This window comes from Meira miltonrushii, assembly GCF_003144205.1.
Source record: "Meira miltonrushii strain MCA 3882 unplaced genomic scaffold FA14scaffold_2, whole genome shotgun sequence".
Taxonomy (NCBI): Eukaryota; Fungi; Basidiomycota; class Exobasidiomycetes; order Exobasidiales; family Brachybasidiaceae; genus Meira; species Meira miltonrushii.
The window spans coordinates 1,668,517-1,682,739 of record NW_020289944.1 but is presented as its reverse complement, the minus strand read 5'-3'; the positions used below and the strand labels follow the sequence as shown (position 1 = coordinate 1,682,739).

The 14,223-nt window shown below is 45.0% G+C and overlaps 6 protein-coding genes across 6 annotated transcripts; 4 read left to right on the top strand and 2 right to left on the bottom strand.

Annotated features, from left to right (window-relative positions):
* Positions 1 to 119: 119 nt before the first annotated feature.
* FA14DRAFT_184489 (amidase signature enzyme) lies at positions 120 to 2,215 on the top strand (the record flags this gene model as incomplete). Its single annotated transcript, XM_025501392.1, has 4 exons — positions 120 to 315; positions 376 to 1,435; positions 1,498 to 1,934; positions 2,003 to 2,215. The coding sequence occupies 4 exons, from the start codon at positions 120 to 122 to the stop codon at positions 2,128 to 2,130; spliced, it is 1,821 nt and encodes a 606-aa protein (XP_025355505.1). The 3' UTR covers positions 2,131 to 2,215.
* On the bottom strand, positions 2,132 to 3,251 carry FA14DRAFT_160453 (DnaJ-domain-containing protein). The gene has a single exon (XM_025498685.1). The coding sequence runs from the start codon at positions 3,057 to 3,059 to the stop codon at positions 2,316 to 2,318; it is 744 nt and encodes a 247-aa protein (XP_025355504.1). The 5' UTR covers positions 3,060 to 3,251; the 3' UTR covers positions 2,132 to 2,315.
* A 1,303-nt stretch (positions 3,252 to 4,554) lies between these two features.
* Positions 4,555 to 6,913, top strand: FA14DRAFT_144887 (uncharacterized protein; the record flags this gene model as incomplete). Its single annotated transcript, XM_025497259.1, has 3 exons — positions 4,555 to 4,713; positions 4,768 to 6,183; positions 6,214 to 6,913. The coding sequence occupies 3 exons, from the start codon at positions 4,555 to 4,557 to the stop codon at positions 6,805 to 6,807; spliced, it is 2,169 nt and encodes a 722-aa protein (XP_025355503.1). The 3' UTR covers positions 6,808 to 6,913.
* An 843-nt stretch (positions 6,914 to 7,756) lies between these two features.
* FA14DRAFT_120627 (uncharacterized protein) lies at positions 7,757 to 11,818 on the top strand (the record flags this gene model as incomplete). The annotated part of the gene is made up of 6 exons (XM_025496421.1): positions 7,757 to 8,817; positions 8,941 to 9,314; positions 9,528 to 10,631; positions 10,806 to 11,057; positions 11,130 to 11,298; positions 11,605 to 11,818. The coding sequence occupies 6 exons, from the start codon at positions 7,757 to 7,759 to the stop codon at positions 11,816 to 11,818; spliced, it is 3,174 nt and encodes a 1,057-aa protein (XP_025355502.1).
* A 59-nt stretch (positions 11,819 to 11,877) lies between these two features.
* On the bottom strand, positions 11,878 to 13,248 carry FA14DRAFT_160452 (uncharacterized protein; the record flags this gene model as incomplete). The annotated part of the gene is made up of 1 exon (XM_025498684.1): positions 11,878 to 13,248. A coding segment is annotated over exon 1 (932 nt), but the record flags the coding sequence as incomplete, so codon positions are not given.
* Positions 13,249 to 13,445: 197 nt separating this feature from the next.
* FA14DRAFT_189189 (uncharacterized protein) lies at positions 13,446 to 14,182 on the top strand. Its single transcript, XM_025501706.1, has 5 exons — positions 13,446 to 13,534; positions 13,594 to 13,643; positions 13,712 to 13,788; positions 13,851 to 13,899; positions 13,973 to 14,182. Exons 1-5 carry the CDS (start codon positions 13,466 to 13,468, stop codon positions 13,989 to 13,991), a joined length of 264 nt encoding a protein of 87 aa, XP_025355500.1. The 5' UTR covers positions 13,446 to 13,465; the 3' UTR covers positions 13,992 to 14,182.
* The last annotated feature ends 41 nt before the right edge of the window (positions 14,183 to 14,223 follow it).

The window sequence follows — 14,223 nt, the reverse complement described above, 5'->3', positions numbered from 1 at the left end:
TTGTGCCTAGCGTACGGAATAAGCGGAGAATGCGGGGAACAATGCGTGCTGTTCTTATCTTAAAAGGCCGTGCTCTCTATTGCTAGATATCTCTTCCTCAAGTACCATCATCATTCACTATGCACACACACTTTCAAGATGGTGACTGGCAAGCCGCCATTGAGCGATATAATGTTTCAGTCGCACTACCAAAAGAGTTGATCGTACCAGGTTTGGATAAAACGAGAAAGACGTTAAGTGGAAATATTCCAAATGATCAGCCAAATGTGGCAGGCAAATCATTCGAGCAAGTATTGAGCGAAAGCAAATCCGCCGGTTTACAAAACGTATTGACAGCTAAACATCGCGCTATTTTGGACGATCCTGCAAGTCAAGAAGCTACAAAGTTACGAGATGCAATCGTACAAGGTCGTTGGACTGTAACACAAGTTATGGAAGCGTTCCTCGTCAAAGCAGCATTGGCTCAACAAGTTTTGGGCTGCTATGCAGAGATCTACTTTGATCGTTCCTTACAGCGTGCTAAGGAATTGGATGCGTTATTGACTAAATCCAAAGATGTTGCTCAATTGGGAAGCTTGTTCGGAGTGCCAATTAGCATCAAAGCACATTTGGGATTGGAGGGTTCAGGTAGTGATCGTGGCTTCGTATTCGACGTTTTAGATCAAGAAAGCACTGATGCGATCCTCACACGGGAAGAATCAAAGTCAAAAGATGATCCCAGTCGTTTGACTGACAGTACACTTGCACTTCTTCGTAAACAAGGCACGCATGTACAGACGGTCACTGGACATGCAATCTCCATGTTATTGGAGCAAGGAGCAATCATAATCGCAAAAACAACCATGCCGCAAAGTATCATGCAGCTGGATACTAGAAGCAACCTACATGGTCAAACCCTCAACCCACGCAACGTTCATCTCAGCCCAGGTGGCAGTAGTGGAGGAGAGGCAGCTTCAGTGAGCAGTGGTGCGACACTTTTGGGTGTTGGTACCGATATAGGAGGATCTGTTCGACAACCGGCAGCATGTGTAGGCCTGTATGGCTTGCGTCCCACGATAGGAAGGATCAACAATTCAGGCACAAGAACGACAATGCTAGGCAATGAAGGTATTCTCGGAACTATGGGACCATTCGCACGTTCTTTGCAGGATTTGGAATTGCTCACTTCCGTTCTTGTCAAAGATTCGACAAGATCTGATCCTCATCTTTGCCCGCCACTTCCTTGGACAGGATTTCAAAAACCGACTGTAGATGCTGGTAAGAAGCTCAACGTTGGTGTTCTGCTCGACGATGGCTTTGTTCAACCTATCACACCAATTCGCAGAGCAATGCATGATGTGATCGAAAAGTTGCAAGCGTCGGGAAAGGTCAATATTGTTTATGTAAATCCTGCAGACTACGGTGAAAGAGGTTGGTGGATGGCGAGACAGCTATAGTGAGTAAAATTTGGGCAATAGACAACTGCAATATTGACACTTAATGCTATCTCACCTTCAGTTTCATGGAAAATGGAGAATTGTTGCGCTCCTTGGCCTCCTTAACAGGCGAGCCACTGATGAAGTTGACAGAGTATGTCTTTTCTCCTCCGGTTCATCTTCATTCTGCTTCCGATATTTGGCTGTTGCAATATCAACGTGAAGCCTTCAAGAAACAATTTTGGCAGCACGTTTTCGTGAACGGAGGAGGTAAACAAGCATTAGCACAACCGTTGGATGTTCTGCTTTGTCCTGCAGCAGCACTAGCAGCTGCAAGACCACAACAAATCTATTATTGGGGTTACACTTCTCTATTTAATCTTACCGATTTGCCTGGTGTCACTTTCCCCGTTGCAGGATATGCTGCCCAAGCAGAAAAGGATAAAGCGTTTGAAGCGACAAAAGGTGGAAAGTTGAAGCCATCTATTAGCGATTTAGACCAGGGCACAATTAAGGAATGTGAGTATCTTTACTTGCAAAGATTCGTGATTGTCACTGACAACGCTCCCTCCCTCTCTTTTTTTCAGATGAAACATATCGGGAAGTGTTTGAGAATGCTCCAATCGGCCTGCAATTAATTGGACATCGATTCCGCGAAGAAGAGCTTTTGGGCACACTTGCAATGGTGGAAGACATCATTGGCAACAAGAAGTAGAATACGCAATTGTCATAAAGAATATCATTGATGAAATATATATAGCCTGTACATGCATGAAATTGGATGTGTCATCTGGAGTGGACGCTGCGAAATCAATCAAGTAGCCAAAAATAAAACTCGACGGGGTATGTGCTGGATATCGGTGTAATGAAGTCGGTGATCGTAATATATAGTTCAGCTTCTCATCCCAGAGAGCCCAACACTTTGACGGCCAGAGCTTTCAATACTTCTGCTCTTTGATTTGCTCCCAAGCCCCCGAATACCTCTACTACACTCTTGCCTTTAGCATCACGAATAGCTCCCAACCGATTTCCAAGTAACGCACCACCAACAGCTCCAGGGACGTTTGCCAAAATAAAACCCAGACCTGCACCGCTTGCGCTCCCAACCCACTTCCATATAGGTGCCACACGATGCACTTCTGGTCGTAATAGCTCTTCGAACACATCTCCAAACACGTAATTTGCCTGTGGTTGACCGGCAGAAGTTGTATGATCGTTTGGAACTTCACTTTCACCTGCGCTTGTCGATCCACTCGGTGCTCCTGCAGCATGATTAAAGAAAGATTTGAAAAAGTTGAAACTTGATTCTTGTTCTTTTTCTGCATCTTCTTCCCATCCACCAGGAGGTGCTCCGGTTTGTTGTGATGCGCCTGCTCTTGCACTTGTTCGCGATGATCCTACTCCATGTGCTCTACGTAATCCATCATATTCTGCTCTCCTTGTTGAATCTGACAGAACATAATAAGCATCGGCTAAAGATTGAAAGCGTGCAGTATACCTTTGTCTTTCGGCATCAGATGCGTTTGGGAATCGATCTGGATGTGCTCTAAGTGATTCACGTTTGTATGCTTGTCTGATATCATCGGCTGATGCTTTCGGGCTTACGCCAAGGGTTGCATAATAATCGGGAACGGGACCGTCCATGTTTGATAGAGATGGCTCTATAGTTTTGACCTTGGATGTAGGGAAGAAAGAAGAAGATCAATCACTCAATGACCGCTTTCAACTCCACAGAATTAAACTTGCATCCTGTCAAACGTGGAGGGTAGTCATAGGCTGCACCGCAAAAACACTGCTCAGCTGCCCCAATCAATCAAGATACCATGCAAGTCTTTTTTTTTTGCTTAGCGCAATAAAGGCTGTGCATTGTGAAATGCGCATTGTATATATTCTTACCCCAGTCCCTTACTCACATCTGCGGCCATAGAACCGTGAAAGTACCGCATCCCGTCCGATCTGCGAAGTCAAGCACGGTATCGCCTAGTCAGTACTGCGGTGGGGGACCACGCGGGAATCCTGGGTGCTGCAGTTCTATACGTTTTTTGTTCTTTTCTTTTGCTCAACTTTACTCCCAATCAATTCTTTGTTCTTGTTCTGATCAATTTTTGCCGGATGTGACATTGATGATCGAGAGTGGATTCTTCATACTTTTTTTGATCGATTCTACATTATCATGGTCAATATTTGTAGCCTGGCCCTTATTTGTAAGCCTGACCTACACGCGCTACGCGTCTTTCAAGAACAACACCGTGTTAATTGCAAAAATTCCGAACGCATATATGCACTTTATTCTAACTACCATCAACATCATAAATGCAGCTCATTCTTGCCATCCACATCCCAAATCATCACATTGTCAACGACGACGATGAGCAAGCCAAATGCGCCGTTCAAGCCCCCCACTTCTTCCAAGTTCAAATTGCCTTTAAAGCGATCTAGTTGTCCTGACTCTCGTGGAACGTTAGGATCAAGATATGCATCGTACAAAAAACTGCGCAAGGAAGACGAAGATGATGACGAGGAAGAAAGTGTGCCCATGAGCACAGATCAGCTCAATAAGCACACCTCGCACTCTTCATCATCACAAAGCTCTCCGGTAGGGGAGGCAGAAGGACAATTTTATGCATGTATGTATCGAGCTCCTCAAACAAAGATGCATAAGACGTGGGAGACGGACGGATACATCTTTTTGAAACCTGGATCAGGCTACAGGCTGTATGATCTGGAAACTAGACGATTCGTTTCGGAGGAAACTGTTAAAAAGCCTAAAGAGCTTTCACCAGACCAAACGTTCTTCATCGGAAGCAAGGAGGTTTTGGTGTGCGAGAGAACAACAAAGGACCAACTCTTTGGTATTGGACAGAAAACTCAATTTCCAACTCCTACTTCACAGGATGCTAGCAAAAAGGACTCCCATCAAGAGTCGGTCAAAGCTCATTTCAAGCCGCCGAAGACAGTCTTGACAGGCAAGACTAATAATTCACAGTCCGATCCCACAAAGGCCGTTGACGAGCCCATCGTGACGAATTTGTTCTATGGGCAAAACACATCACCTCTCAAGCTCGGTCTCACAAAACGTCAAAGTGACACACAACCTTGTCAGCTCTATTCTGCAGAAGAGTGGAACAATCTGATCGCAATGAATCGTCCTGATGCAAAACATCAAGAACGCTTTAATCTAAGAGGCGGAGAAGTTGTTGATGTGCATATCAATCCATTGCTCGCGAGAGTGATGCGGCCAGATCAAATCGAGGGCGTGCGCTTTCTCTACAACAGTGTCACTCAATTGCGAAGCCTCGTTGACGTCTCAAACGTTGGGGATGATAATGCCAAAGCAGAAGATGAAGATGAGATGCCAGAGTCGGCAGGCGCGATATTAGCAGATGAAATGGGATTAGGAAAAACGTTGCAAACCATTGCAGTGGTTGACATCCTTTTGCGTCAATGCTGCTATTTCTTCCCGAAAAGGCGATCCACTGTTGAGAAGGTGCTCATTGTCTGCCCTGCAACATTGGTGCGCAACTGGAAATTGGAATTCAAGAAATGGCTCGGAGATGAATGCCGAGTACTGTGTGCTGACGAGAACACAGACATCAAGAGTGTCATTTATGGAAAGTATGAAGTCCTTGTTGTCAATTACGAAAAGGTCCGCAACCATAGTACGCTCTTTTCTTCTGCAAAGTTCGGCTTGCTTGTATGCGATGAGGCTCATCAGATCAAAAACGCAGACTCGCAGATTACTCAAGCTCTTGACTCTTTGCGCATAGAGAGAAAGATCCTATTAACCGGTACCCCTATCCAGAATAATCTGACGGAGTTCTACACCATGATCAACTTCATTGCAAGAGGTTACTTGGGAGACAAAGCAAAATTCAGGAAGGATTTCGAAGTTCCCATTACCCGTGGACGAAAACCCAATTGCCCTTTTAGACATTGGCAGATGGCCGAAGAGCGCAGCAGATTACTTCAAAAGATCACCGCTCCTTTGTTGCTGCGAAGAACTGCAGAAGCAGTCAATCGACGACTTCCACCGAAGCATGACATCGTTTTGTTCTGCAACCCATCGCCACTTCAACATAAAATTTACACTGCCCTGGCATCCCTCGAGCTTGTCAACTTTGAGCAATTGGCTACTGAGCCGAAGCTAACGGGTTTGGAGAGGATTCTTCTCTTACAGAAGTTGTGCAGTGCTCCGGATCTTTTAGTGGACGATGTCCATGGCAAAGGCAAGACAGGCAAACGGATCAAAGCCACTATTGGAGCAGCATGCGACACCGTGCCACGGGTCAAAACACGCCGTTCTCAAGACAGCGGCAAAATCTCCGCCCTCCTCAAACTCTTAGTAGGCATTCGACGTAAGACTGATGATAAAGTCGTTCTTGTCTCGAACTTTACAATGACTCTCGATATCATCCAAGAAATTTGCGAAAGTATGAGATATCCTTTCCTTCGTATAGACGGAAATGTCAAGCCAAAAACAAGGTCAGGGATCGAGCATGAGTTTAATACTTCAGCTTCGAAAGATTGTTTCATCATGCTCTTGAGCGCAAAAGCAGGTGGGCAAGGTATGAATCTGATGGGTGCAAATCGTCTCTTTATGCTTGACTGCGACTGGAATCCGGCAAGAGATCATCAAGCTATGGGACGCATTCATCGAACTGGACAGAAAAAGGAATGTTTCATTTACCGATTAATGTTGTCAGGAACACTAGACGAGAAAATATTCCAAAGGCAAATCAGCAAGATGGGATTGAGTGATGCCTTGATGGTCGCCAAAAGCGAAGAAGATAGCTATCAGCTCACGCAAGAGGACAGCAATCTGGCAGAGGACTTCGCAGAAGAAGAGTTGAGGGACGTCTTGAGATATCAAAACGATACACCTTGTTCAACACATGACATTTTGCAATGTCCTTGTGGAGGGAAAGGGATCTTACTCGACGATGTCAATCGCCTTTTCCAAGATCGAACGCCTACAGAGGAAGATGAGGACGAACAAGATAGCTTACCAGGCTTTATGATGGCTTCGCAAGTAACAGAGGCAAATATCAATCGCAAGGTCAAAGAGACTCGAAAAAAGTTGGCTTCTTTATTCGATTGGACGCATCATAATTTCAGCAAAGCAGAAAATGCTGTTTTGACACAAGATGAGATTCTGAACTACATCATCGAAAGGGATGCACAATCTGAAAGTACGGCAAATAATGGTGATGGTGACGAACCCTTTTCTTCCTCGTCTAAACCTTCTGGAGCGATCTTGTATGTGTTTGCCAAGCAAAGAAGAATGCTGTACAAGGAGAACCTCAAGGAAGATATTTCGATTGAAGATGACGATGAAAGTCCCAAGACTAAAGCACTGATGAGGAAGAAGGCGGAGATGAATGATGTAATTTAAATATCGAAATCGGGTATGACGAAGACCATATGTACCATAAGCATACATGTACCATATAATACACCATCAATTTGTACAATAAAAAAGCAAACTCATTTCATTTTCCATCATCGGGTTATGACGTTAACGGTAACGCTTCCGAGATTGCCGGGGGATGGATTTCATTTGTAGGTAAGGATCCGCGGCTTACGCACGTATGAATTGGTTGCTTTGTGTGCCTGACAGTGGCGCATGTGCTGGGCGTTTGTGTGTGTTTTTACTCAAGGCAGCAGCTGCACGCTGCACAACGCGCTCTTTAGCTCCGGAAAAAGGCTCACAATACCTTCCTGGCCTGATTATCTTGCAGTGCATTCTCCACCCTACGGGGACCGTACGCATTGATGTATTCTACTTTGATCATCATATAGACAAGAAACATTCAATGATGCTAATAGAGTAATCAAGTATTCAATCAAACAAGAAACCGTTCTTAATCATACTTTGATGCTCAATCAAGTCATTCAATTATCCTTGTGAGGACTTTGGAATAATGACTGTTGCAGGAAAGACGACGGGAAATGGATTGGCAAACAATTCAATCAACACGATACCTGAATTCACCGTTCCTACTGTGCAAAGGATAAGTTATGTCTTGCCAAATATAGAAAAACCGCCAAGATATTTCGCCTTACCAACATTATCACAGGCAAATGAAGGACCTGCGTACGTCAGAACTGGACCTCTTCTACTACCACATCCAGAAGACGAGGCTTTATTGTCAGACACAAGATTGACGAATACCCCTTCGACATCTCATCCTCGACATTCACTCCCAATCTCTTCGTTGGCCATCGATACTTCGACTATTGTGCAAAATGGCGATGGAGGTGCAAGTTCTAGTGTTCCTGGAGGTATTCTCTATGCAGGTGGAAGAGATGGAATGATCAGTGCCTGGGACTTGGGTTTACCTATGCGAAAAAGAAGGAGGAATAACCGCACCCAGCATGGCGCATTCACAGAATACGACGAAGATGCAACTGCTGGCCTATTGGACGATCATTGGGGCCAATCAGAATCACGTCTCGGGCGATATCATAGCTACTCATCCACAAGAGAATGGGAAGTTGATACAACAGGCCTATACGATGGACACGCAAAGATTCGACCGGCTACATTCCGTCAATGCATTGGCAGTCATACGGATTGGGTGAATGAGATCTTACTGTGTAATCAAAATCAAACCGTTGTGTCCGCATCATCAGATGGCAATGTGAACATTTGGAATCCTCACGATAAACAAAGTTCAATGACACCTCAGATATTGGGAACACACAAAGATTACGTTCGTGCCTTGACTCTCGCAAAAAATGCAAATTGGGTTGCGAGTGGATCATTCGACAAAACAATCAAGTTGTGGGACATAGGAGAAGTACGCCATTCTCCGATCATTACCCTTCCAGAGTCCTCTGTCAAATCGTCCATATATACGCTTTCAACGAATAACGCAGGAACGGTAATGGCAGGCGGCAGCCCTGAGAGGGTGATTCGGGTGTGGGATCCTCGATCGGGAGATCAGGTTTCTCAATTGGTCGGACACACAGACACTGTTCGTAAGGTAGTCATGAGCGAAGATGGTTCCCACATGCTGAGTGCATCATCAGATAGTACGATCAAATTATGGTCCCTAGGAGAGCAAAGATGTTTGCATACTTTCACCCATCACACCGATAGTGTATGGTCATTATTCAGCGATCACCCCAGACTGGATATTTTCTATTCTGGTGATCGCAGCGGTTTGATCTGTAAAGTGGATTGGGAAAGATGCAATGAGGTATCGGAAGGCGAATGTGTTGTTTTGGCAAAAGATGCAGATGTGGATGACGAATACAAGTTTGCATCGGAGTCAAACGCAACCGGTATACATAGCCTCGTTACAACCGATGACAGCTTTGTCTGGTCTGCTAATGCAAACGGGAAGATCAACAGATGGCTCGATATTGCGTCCAAATCTGCCAGAGAAGCAATTTACCCGTTGGTGCAGCCTGCTCCGCTTTTGAAGAAAGCACCATTGCAAGATCCGGCGTCATCACCACCACTTCCTCGGATTAGTGCTTTGCGCGGAGCATCGGGAAATATAGTGCCATCAACATCCAGCGTCTCTTTCGGTGCCTCTCCATCCTTGAAGAGCTCGTTAACGCATTCTCCAGATATCAATCAAGATACGACGCAGACTGCTTCTTCTTCCGTTGATAGATTGTATGGAATACCATTCGATTCGCTGGTATGTCTTGCACCCCCAAATGATCCTTACGGCGCTGCAATTGGTCTTGGAAGCATAAGTATGCGAGCTACCAGTCAGGCAGCAACGCCTCATGAGACAGACACGATCTTCACTTCAGCTAGCTTGATCTCAATCCCGTCAGTTTTACGTCAGCAAAGTCAAGTTCAAACCATTGCGGGACGCTCTGAAGATCATTCTTATGATACTGCACCGAATGCTTCCATGCAGCAGCAACATCAATACCCAAGTTTCAGTCAACAGTCACACGCTCATATCTCCAACGCCGCTTCTCCCTCGATTGGATATCCATTCTCCAGTCATTTACGCGAGTCAACCGCTAGACCTTCAAGTGTACGCAGTGGAAGTCTAAGGTTCGCACCCACAACGACTCAACATTCCTACAACGATGTTCTTGTAGGAGACGGCGATCATTCCGAGGACGGAGACGAAAATGAAGCAGCTTTGGAAGCTCGACTAGCATTCGAGGAGAGAGGATTGGCCATCGATGCAGTCCCGCTGCGGGACGCACCTCAAGATGTGATTCATGGAACCTATGGCTTGATCCGGTCTACCTTGTTGAATGATCGTAGACATTGTCTCACGATTGATGCGGCAGGTTTGACGTATTTATGGGACATCGTTGCCGGTCAATGTCTAGGTGCTTATACATGGTCTGACTTAAAGAGTGCTGCAAAGGAGAATGATCTTTGTACCGAACTGTTGCCTGGAGATGCGCTAGATGTGATCAAGGGACGAATTCAAGGCCATAGTGCAGCACCGATATGGTGCACTGTGGATACAAAAATTGGCGCATTGAGTGTTCACCTGGAACATCCAAGATGCTTCGATTCGGAGATTTACCTGGACGAATCTGAAGAACTCTTTCGTCAATCGGATCCTTACTTTACCTACAAGGAAGATCAGAGGGTAAATAAAGGTAGGATGATTTTGAAGAATCTCTTTACCGGATTTGTGGAACAAGAAACTCGATTACGACTGGACAAAAATGCGATCCTACCGAATTCATTGTTGGCTCTAGAGCGAAAAAACGGAGTTGAAAAGTTCCTGAAAGAGGGCGACAAGGAGGGATCACGGGTGAATGGTCTGGACGCATCTGGAAGGAGGATTGCTCTTGCTGTTGGACCCAAGACGCCAGCGATTCTTCCCATTCAAAGTCCTCTGTCTCCTACGAATACGCATCATCTAGGTGAGCTTCAACGTTTGATGTTGAACAAGCATGCGAATCAAAGTTCCGACGCCACTGCTCACGGAGCAGCGATCGGCGACTACTTTTCTATTCAGCGAGGTACAGATCATCCAGGAAGTGCTGCGCAAACGCCAGTAGTATCGAAAGGTATGGAATCTCCTGTGACGCCGGGAATATCGGCTGTTAGTCCTGGAAGCGGTGGCTTTATGGGTAAATTGAGGATGGGATTGCGCAGAGAAGGAACCGTTTCCAAAAAGCCTCCGAAAACGCCAACGGGAGCTGGAAAGCATGATTTCCACAGTGCTTCAAAAGAAACAGAAAATGGAAATACAAACGGACCCAACGACCACCAAGATGGTCTAACGCAGGAGACACGACAGCAACTACATACCTTGCGTACCATCCTCGCAAGTATTAGCTCTAGCAATCAACAAAAGGATGTAGCAAATAAGCCTGCCGTCAATCAAGCTTCTCCCGGAGCGCTGAGTGACATTACAACGTCTCTTGCTCCAAGACAGAAGTGGATGGAAGAAATCCCGGTAATTCATTATCCTGCAGAAACAGCTCTCATCATTTCTGAATCCGCTCACGATTCTGGAAGCTTTCAGACAAAGTACAGAGGATTGGTCGGGAAGACACAAGAAGATGTTGTCACACTGGAATTGCAATCACCGATATGGTTGTTGGAAAACCTTTTCGATTATAAAGATGCATCTGGCGTTGCTTCTTATGATGTACTGCGGGAAAAAGATAAGTTGACGTTCATCCTTGTACCGTGGGAAGGTTCATCCATACCTTCACTCAGCAGTAGTCAAATCGCTGCAGATAAAGACACAGCCGCACCTGTTCCTGAAGATTCTTCAAAAAACAAGCTTCCCGCAATGCCGACTGGAAATTCTCGTCTCACGGCTACAAGAATGTTACGAGCAAAGAAAGCATGTGCATATGTAGCGGATAAGCTCCATCTGATCGAAATTAGCCAAGATGAAGAAAACACAGCTGGTGGAAGTGGTTTTGGAAACACGTCTGGATTTTCGAGCATCGTTGCTTCTCGTAGACCATCAGCAATTGTTACCGATGTTCCGCCGATGCCTGGCACGAGTCATCCTCCACTATCGCCTTCCACAAGTGCATCGCAAGCATCTCCTGTTCAGACTAACAATCCTTTCACAAAAGCTTTCACTATGGCAAAGGGCGGTCTGAACTCCAACGGATTCTCACAATCTGCTCGTTTAACGCAAGGAAGTGGGGCTACGACGCAAGCCGCTCAAAATCTGCAATTGAGAAGGCCATCGGCTATCTCTGTTGCATCTTCTGGTGGTGGAATAAGTTTGAAGAGTGTAGGCTGGGTAATGCCTCATGGCTCCTCACCTCATGATTATTTGGAGTTGCTCTGTAAAGACCAAATCATTCCTCCGACTATGACTCTAGCTCAGATTCATCGTTTCATCTGGAAAAGCGGAGCAGCGATCAAGTTGGAGTATCGTTGGCGGTCAGGGATCCCACAAATAGACACAGAAGAGGAGGAAAGAAGGGAAAATTAGTCTACAATGTGTATCATATGATTAATCATCAAAGCATGCGGTTTCTTCTATTGAACTTTAGTGTTTTCATTTTTCTTGAAATTGTGTAAAATACAGATGTGTTTATGCTGATTGTGATGGAGCATGACTAGCTCGTGGAATTGTTGTTCGATCCTGTTTGGTCTTGTTGGCTTTCATCGGATACGCTCGGCAATTCTCGCTTCTTCCAATCTTTATGACCTCCTAGCGAATTGAAGTCTTTGATCGAGGAGTGTGCTAACTTGAACAAGTAGTCACGCAAAGCTGGCAATTCTCCGTCTGGACGAGGACTGTGCTTGTATGGTTTGATTTTGAGTCCGTTAAGGCAATTCATAGCGAAATTGCGAGAGAGATCATCGATATGAATCGTATTATGAGCACCGTATAGATCGGGAAATCTTCTCCAAATGATTTCCAACGCTTTCACTTCATGTTTGTTCCTTTTTGTTTTTTGTTCATTCGTTGAACTGCCTTCGATTTGGCTTTTGGGATTGTATCGAACCGAAAACATAGGTGTACGATCCAGGACAAAAGAAATTTGGTAACCCGGATGAGTCAAACAGCCCATCTCGGTCAACTTTGCCTCAAGCCACCAATAAGAGGTTTGACTCCAGACGCATATATCGTAGTATGGATAGACCGCTGTGAGGAACTCATGTAGGCCAGGCCTTTCGGCTTCGCGTGCAGAGACTTGATAATGTAACAACCTCTTCGTATCTGCGATTGTGTAGTCCAAATCCAGAACAAGGAGACCACCTTTGAGATTCTTTCTTGGTTCATGCATGATGGGAAATGTCAGCGAGAATCGTGAAATTGCACGTTCAAGCTTCGTCAATGCATGCGGATCACTGCTTGGTACAGTTTCGAGTGTCTTTACAGTCTCGGGGTCGCTATAATCGATATCACCCAAACTTTCACTTTTCTTGCCTTTACCGTCGCCTTTGCCTGTTTCCACTTCGGGATCTTTGAACGTTTGATCCAAAGGCGTACCAATCAGGCTGATGGTGATTCTCTTTTCGCCCGTTGCAGGATGAGGACTATCACGTAAACTTGCGGGAGGATAAACAATCTCTCCCAATGAAGTTGAATCGATTGGAAGTTTTCCTCTTGCTAAACCGAGAATTTTTTGTCTTTCAGGTGGAACGTCTGTCATTGAAAATAAGATTGCCTTTAAATCTTGTACTGAATCACTTATGCCCAAACGAACCTCAACATTAACCTTGCCATACTTTGCTGTATAGCAATAATGTTCTTCATCGATCGGCGCACTTGCTGATGTTGCTGCTTCTTCTGCAGGTAGATTACTGTTTGATAAGATTACATCGTCAATATGACCATTCTCATGCTTGCTTTCCTCCATCTTTGACCATCAAAACTTTCAAAGCCAAGGTGAATGGCAATGAGAGTAGGTGCGGAATGGTTGGAGTGAATGTAACAGACGCGTAAAGTGCCTTAACCGAGAATCCAACACGCGCAATCAACACATATTCCATTCTTGGCGTTTGGGCCATTTACAGGCAGGCGCATGCTGCTAATCATAATCAATCCTACCAGTGGAGGTCATCTGGAGAACCTTCAAGTGATATCAATTCAGTCACTTCACCCCTTAGTCAAATCAAGATCACAAATATGCCTCCTCTAGGACATCACTTACGACCTCGGGCGATTGGGTTGTATAAAGAATTACACCGTTTAGGGGTGAGTATATGCGTACGAAAGGACAAGTATGCGATGTATGCTGACCTGACAAACGAAAGCGAGATTATCCTGATCCCAATTATGACTTTATCGGAAAGCTAAGGGTGATGTGAGTGGTGACATACTAGGTCCATTCCGACAATCAAACTGATATCTGTCGTTCCTCCTTTCTGCCAGGTTCCGAAAGAATGCTCATTTAACAGATGACAAAGAGATTCAGCAAAAGTTAGACTTGGGCGACTTTGTTCGGAAAGGTGTGTGATTAGGGCTATTTGGCATGAAACATGATGTCCTGACATGTCTTTTTCCTAACTAGAAACCGAGACGCTATATTCATTGAAGAAATATCGTACCCTACGAAGAAGGTGAGTGTAAAGGGAGGAAGGTAAAGATGCGCAGTAGTCATGAGAAGCTGACATGTTCTCATACCATTCGCAGATATATTCAAGACGATTGAGCTCGCTTTCAAGAACATATGTGATTATTTAACTGCACTGTATTTTTATCAATTTCGCAACGAAAATTCAGCATTCTCTCCTTCTTGTTGTGGTCATGAAATTCAACACAATAGACTTACTATAGCTCAGAGAAGATCACCCCACAAAGTAAGCTCCTATTGGAATCAAAATAGCATGTGGTCAATGATGCATTTCTTTATCCTTGCACGCTAAGTCCCAATCTTAGCGCCG

Excerpts from the sequence above, each read along its gene's own strand:
- FA14DRAFT_160453 (XM_025498685.1), bottom strand. The coding sequence starts at position 3,059 with ATGGACGGTCCCGTTCCCGATTATTATGCAACCCTTGGCGTAAGCCCG.
- FA14DRAFT_189189 (XM_025501706.1), top strand. The coding sequence starts at position 13,466 with ATGCCTCCTCTAGGACATCACTTACGACCTCGGGCGATTGGGTTGTAT. Across the intron at positions 13,535-13,593 it reads AAGAATTACACCGTTTAGGG|CGAGATTATCCTGATCCCAA; the intron begins GTGAGTATATGC and ends GACAAACGAAAG. Across the intron at positions 13,644-13,711 it reads ATCGGAAAGCTAAGGGTGAT|GTTCCGAAAGAATGCTCATT; the intron begins GTGAGTGGTGAC and ends CCTTTCTGCCAG.